The sequence below is a fragment of the Terrapene carolina genome, unplaced genomic scaffold (assembly GCF_002925995.2).
Source record: "Terrapene carolina triunguis isolate 2854851 unplaced genomic scaffold, T_m_triunguis-2.0 Scaffold131, whole genome shotgun sequence".
In the NCBI taxonomy this organism is placed as follows: domain Eukaryota; kingdom Metazoa; phylum Chordata; order Testudines; family Emydidae; genus Terrapene; species Terrapene triunguis.
In genome coordinates, this window is record NW_020664482.1 from 28,451,023 (window position 1) to 28,457,220 (window position 6,198).

Here is a 6,198-nt window from a genome sequence, read left to right on the forward strand (position 1 = left end):
AGGGGGGGGAAGAGAGTATGGGGTGCACAGCAGGTCCACCACAGTCCCAGACTGCACGCAGGGGGGATCTAGTCACATAAAGTGTTGGGGTTCCTAGGGATTGGCTTGTTTTGGCCTTGTTTTGAAATGGGATTAGCTTGATTTTTTACTTATTGTGAAAGTCGGGGTGCTTATTTACCACACGAAAGTTGGCAACTTTCTTGTAACTTGTAAAACTATTTTACGCTAATAAAAAGTACTGAAGTATTCTCGTAGGTATAAAGACCAGGAGACTATTAAGGTAGAATACATCTCTCATCTTCTAAGATTTAAGGAAAGATTCTAAACTCTACGTATAATAATATATTTAGAACTCAGCGGGATGTTTTACTTTCACAAGTGCCAGGGGGCAATTGAATTCCTTTCTTGCAAGAGACAGAGGTCGGCATAGAGAACATCCCATTATTGGACAAATTTCAGTGACAAGATTGGGCCTTGGACTTGCACCAGTGCAACCAAGCAGGTTTGGGCCCCATACTATTAAACTTAGGAGGACAAATTTAAACATGAACTGGCAAGCAGAAAAGATTGTGATTTTGCCCTTTAAGGTTTCTTTAATATGTGTTAAGGTGACTTCATGGGTTTTTGTTTTGTTTCGGTCCCCCCCTCCCATTATAATTATTTCATTGAACTACTCAGCCAAGGAAATTTGTTGCAATGAGATTCACGTCTGGTCTAACAGACTGTAAAAAAAAAAAAATCACTAAATAAACAGACAGCTAAATGCCACAATCTCAAACAGGAAAGAGTAAATCAAAGGATGGATACAGCAAACAAATACTAAGAACAACATATTAATAAAGTAGCTGCTTTCATCTGTGACAAGGCAATACAGTCAAATAGATCATAAAAGACATTATCCATTTCCAAATTTTCTTACTCTGTAATGTAATCAAAGTATACATAAGAATAATCATAATGGAAAACACTGATTCACTGATAGAGTAAATGCTATAGTAGAAATGTTTGATTTATACACCCACACACCCATTCATTATCTTTTATGTCCTTAATGAACATACAGAATCTACCCAGATGTAATTTTTTTTTTAAGCATCACACAAGAGAATCCTCTTGGCCAATCAGCAGTAGCAAACAATATAATCGATGTGAAGCAGGTATGCCTATGTGATAACTGGATAAACTGAGATATGCAGAAATTAAGCAATCTGCACAAAGTCAATAGGAGAGTGAAGAATAGGGCTCAAGAGTTCTTACTTCTAGTCCCCTGCATTTCCAATTGGACAACTCAGCCTCCCAAAAAATTATATACTTCCCCATGTAGGGGACTGAACAAACATTAAATTCCACCTACTTTCCCTGTCACTCTTCATACTCCTTCCAAAATTCTTGCCAACCACTTCTTTTGTTTCTTTCATCCACTTCCAACTACACGCCTTCTCACTTGCTGACACTTGATCTTGAGAAACCTCCTCAATTAATGTTTATTAAGCATCCTCCCTCTCCACCTTCCAAAAGTTTATGACCAGTATTCCAGCTACAGAAACCACAACTCACTCTATGTCTGACCTTTTTGTGCCTTTAGAGCCTGATTCAGCAAACACTTAAGCACATACTTAACTTTAGGCATACAAATACACCTCTACCCAGATATAATGCGACCCGATACAACACGAATTCGGATATAATGCGGTAAAGCAGCCGGGAGCCCCGGGCCCTTTAAATCACCGCCCGAGCCCAGCTGTCGGAGCTCTCGTGGTGATTTAAAGGGCCCAGGGCTCCCCGCAGTGGCTGGAGCACCGGGCCCTTTAAATCACCGCTGGGGAAGCCTGACCGTACCAGCTTACTTTAACCTCTGGATATAACGTGGTTTCATCTATAACACGGTGAGATTTTTTGGCTCCAGAGGACCGCGTTGTATTGGGGTAGAGGTGTACTTGACTTCAATATGACTACGGTACATGCTTAAAGTTAAGCAATCTACTGGATCAGCAATTTAGAACCTCAATTGTTTCAGGGTAGGAACTTCTTGTTTGTTTGACACACTTAATTCATGTTTCCTAATATGTCTACAATACTACACGGAGAGACAAGGTGGGTGAGGTAATATCTTTTATTGGACCAACTTCTAAAAAATACCACCTTACCTCTCTAATATCCCCGGACTGACACGGCTACAACTACACTGCGAAGTATAGTACTACATATTACACCTCTACCCCAATATAACGCTGTCCTCGGGAGCCAAAGAATCTTACCGCGTTATAGGTGAAACCGCGTTATATCGAACTTGCTTTGCTACGCCGGAGTGCGCAGCCCCGCCCCGCCCCCTCCTCCCGCTTTACCGCGTTATATCCAAATTCGTGTTATATCGGGTCGCGTTATATCGGGGTAGAGGTGTAATTAATACTTAACATTTTCTTCTCTAGATTTCAATGCACATTACAAGTTTGGGCATATATCTCTACTTTACAGACAGGGTCACTGAAGCACAGAGAATTTAGCTGACTTGCCTATGATCACAAAGCACAGTCAGTGGCAGAAGGGTAACTCTTGCCTCCTAATTCTCAGCACAGAATTCTGTCTAAATGCCACTTGTAAAGTTCTGACAAGCAGCGTTAATACTTGCTTGTCAAAGTTTTCCTTAAATTTGTTCAGGATTAAAATTCTTCATTTCATAAACTGGAGCTAAAGCCACAAAAAGGAATTTTCTTTGCTTGATAGTCTTTTTTATTATTATTAATTAATTATTTTTATTATTATAACAACAACCCTCACAGGCCTGATTTTGAAAAAAGTTAGCTTAAACAATTATATATTTAATATGCTCACACACTTATTACCACTAGTAATGGAAACTAGACAATTGTGCACAAAAAAGATAATAATTTGTACAGGCAATAACCCAATTTGAATGCATAATCAAAGTAAATGCTGTGAGTAAATAAATAGCTGTGAGCACATTGTGTGTGAAAATCTGCACATTCACTTATCTGAAAATACAGCCCCATAGCAGGATATTGTACTATGAAGATAGGGATTTTACAAATGTTTACCTGTTGAAACACACATTATTACTGAGTTTTATACTCTTTTGCTCAGTCTTAAATAATTTTTCAAGGTCATACCAAATTCAATTTTTGAAAAGTCATTCACATTGTGGTAGTCTATGAAAAACTGCAGATGCCACAAAAATAAAGTTTTCCTCAGCTTCCATGAAGCGAAACACTGTAGTCTAGAGAGCATAATAGGGATGAAATCAATAGAGTGCTACAGAAATTTCTGAGCAATCCTAAATACGGTAATTTAATAGAGAATGATATCCTTTCTAAATAAAAAAAAAAGTGGGGGGAACCAATAATCTACAAACTATCCTATAGAATGCTGTAGTAGGATATATTTTCTATTAAAAATTCTGAATTCTATACGACAGTTCAGAAAGCCTATACAAAGTCTATCACTTTCTATCTGGTAAAGTACTTTTCTGTAAGGTCATTTTTTTAATTGAATCAGACAGATAGATATTAAAATAGTTTAAAAGTTAATATAATTACGGTTAAGAGATATATCCAAGAACACCAAAATTCCGACCTAATACCCTAAAATAACTTTTTAAAGTAACGTATTTAACAGTATACAAAAGTCAAATTTGACAATTATTGTACTGCAGAATTATGGAGAGGAATGTGTGCCACTATAGTTTAAGTGTTGTTAGTGTTTTTATTACAAACCATAGATGATGCCTGATCCAATTCCTATTGATCCCATTAATATCCGCCTATTGGAAAAAGAGCTACAGCTAATAGTCTGGTCTATTTAAATTGATTTGTGCATTTTCAACTTCAAGTAGAATTCTTTTACAGTTTCATTCAATCTGTAAGTTTTTAAATAAAGCTTCTTGCTATAGTTCATTTAAGATGGGTTATGGAACTAATGTTTTTTCAGTAGTCCCTATTCTTTTTTATATATTGTATTTATTAAACTTTTTTGTATCAAAAGAAACAAAAGCCACAAATAAAAAGACAATAAAAAGATGCACTTAAATATAAGGATTACAAAAAATAGGGGTGAGACAACATTTCAAAAACACCATTTTTAATTGTATTGGGACACAGAGAGATGCAGAAAATTTTGTAACAGGATGGAATATCTGCAACATCATAGAATCATAGGACTGGAAGGATCCTTGAGAGGTCATCTAGCCCAGTCCCCTGCACTCATGGCAGGACTAAGTATTATCTAGACCATTCCTGACATGTGTTTATCTAACCTGCTCTTAAGAATCTCCAATGATGAAGATTCCACAACCTCCCTAGGCAATTTATTCTAGTGCTTAACCACCCTGACAGTTAGGAAGTTTTTCCTAATGTCCAACCTATACTTCCCTTGCTGCAAGCTTCTTGTCCTATCCTCAGAGGTTAAGAAGAATAATTTTCCCCCTCCTCCTTGTAACATCCTTTTATGTACTTGAAAACTGTTATGAACCCTCTCACATTTTCTCTTTTCCATACTAAAACCCATTTTTTTCAATCTTCCCTCATAGGTCATGTTTTCTAGATCTTTAATCATATTTGTTGCTCTTCTCTGGACTTTCTCCAATTTGTCCACATCTTTCCTGAAATGTGGCACCCAGAACTGAACACAACACTCCAGTTGAGGCCTAATCAGCGCGGAGTAGAGCGGAAGAATTACTTCTCATGCTATTTTTTACAACACTCCTGCTAATGCATCCCAGAATGATGTTCGCTTTTTTTGCAGCACTGTTACACTGTTGACTCATATTTAGCTTGTGGTCCACTATGACCCCCAGATCCATTTCCTTCCCAAGCAGTCATTTCCCATTTTGTATGTGTGCAACTATCGATTGTTCCTTCTTAAGTGAGTACTTTGCATTTGTCCTTATTGAATTGTGTTGAACTGAAATGTTGTGGGAGTTTATTTGTTTGTAGCCCTGTAGTCAACAATAGTAGGTAGGAATTACTAAAGCGTTATATATAGCTTTTCACACATAGATAATAAACAGATTGCTTAGCATAATTTCAGCAATGCCCTGTGTAAAGATTAAATTTATAATGATTTACTTTAATACTTCCAATAGTAATTTTTATTATATTAATTAAGATATCTTTTTGTTACAATGTAAAGTACTATCTGATTTTGATCTCATTCCAAAAGCAGTCACTAGCTTTTATGAGGTTCATCTAGCCAATTCATAATCCATTTATCTTAACAGTACAAAAATGATATATACATTTCTTATATAAGAACAAGAATAGAAATCCCAGGACAGACTGCAAAACACTTTTAAACCTAATGATTTCACCTGTTACAGTTCTCCACTGCAGATAATCATCAGTGCTCATACATTAAATCAGTCCTCTTTACACCACATTCATAAAGCTGTCACACATATTCAGAACTCTTTTCTAGATTATCTTTTCTCTCTATGTCAATAGCTCTATTGTGAAAGCTGAACACACCTCTCCCACACTGGTGAATGCCAAAAAAGAAAATACTCTCCTATGCAGCTTGCAAATCTGTTTAGAAGCGTAGTAGCCCTTGTATGACTCACTTCAGGAAGTCCAGCCATATACAAGGATTTTGAATTTCAAGGGTAGCCAGTCCCTCAGCAACAGTTGTGTAAATGGGCCAGTGCATCAGTGACCCCCCCCCCCCCCCCCGTGTAACCAGTAAACGCCTCCCCCCCACACTGTAACTAGTCAATCATCCCCCCCACACACACACACACACAAACACTCTGTAACTAGTCAATGACGCCCCACCCCCGCACACACACACACCCCCAGCAGGAAGTAGCAGAGGTCCACGTCCACAGAAGCACAAGAGGGGAGCCTAACGAGCCCCCGGCCCAGTCCCGAGGGCAGGAGGGGAGAAGGGGAGGGAGGCCCGTGTACCTGCTGAGGCGGGTCGCGGCTCCAGATGACATGCTGGTGGCCTGACGCGTTCTCCAGCGGGGACACCGGCCTGGGGGAGCACGGAGGGGGCTCCAGCACCTGCACCCGCTTGCCCCCGGGGCAGCTATAGGTCCTCACCCGCTCGTACACCACGTTGCCGTCCTGATGCTGATGCTGCTGGTGGGGCAGCGGCTCCGGGCAGGGCAGGGGCCACAGATCGGGGCATGGCTTGGGCAGCGGCTCGGGGCACTGCTGGGGCCAGCTCGGCAGGGGCTCGGGGCAC

General features: G+C 39.6%; 1 protein-coding gene across 1 annotated transcript in view; it reads right to left on the reverse strand.

Annotated features, from left to right (window-relative positions):
• Positions 1 to 6,198, reverse strand: part of POF1B (POF1B actin binding protein) — a 39,127-nt gene that overhangs the window by 31,522 nt on the left and 1,407 nt on the right. Inside the window, exon 2 of the mRNA XM_029911877.1 lies at positions 5,916 to 6,164. Coding sequence (XP_029767737.1) covers positions 5,916 to 6,164 — 249 coding nt within the window. The remainder of the gene's footprint in view (positions 1 to 5,915; positions 6,165 to 6,198) is intronic.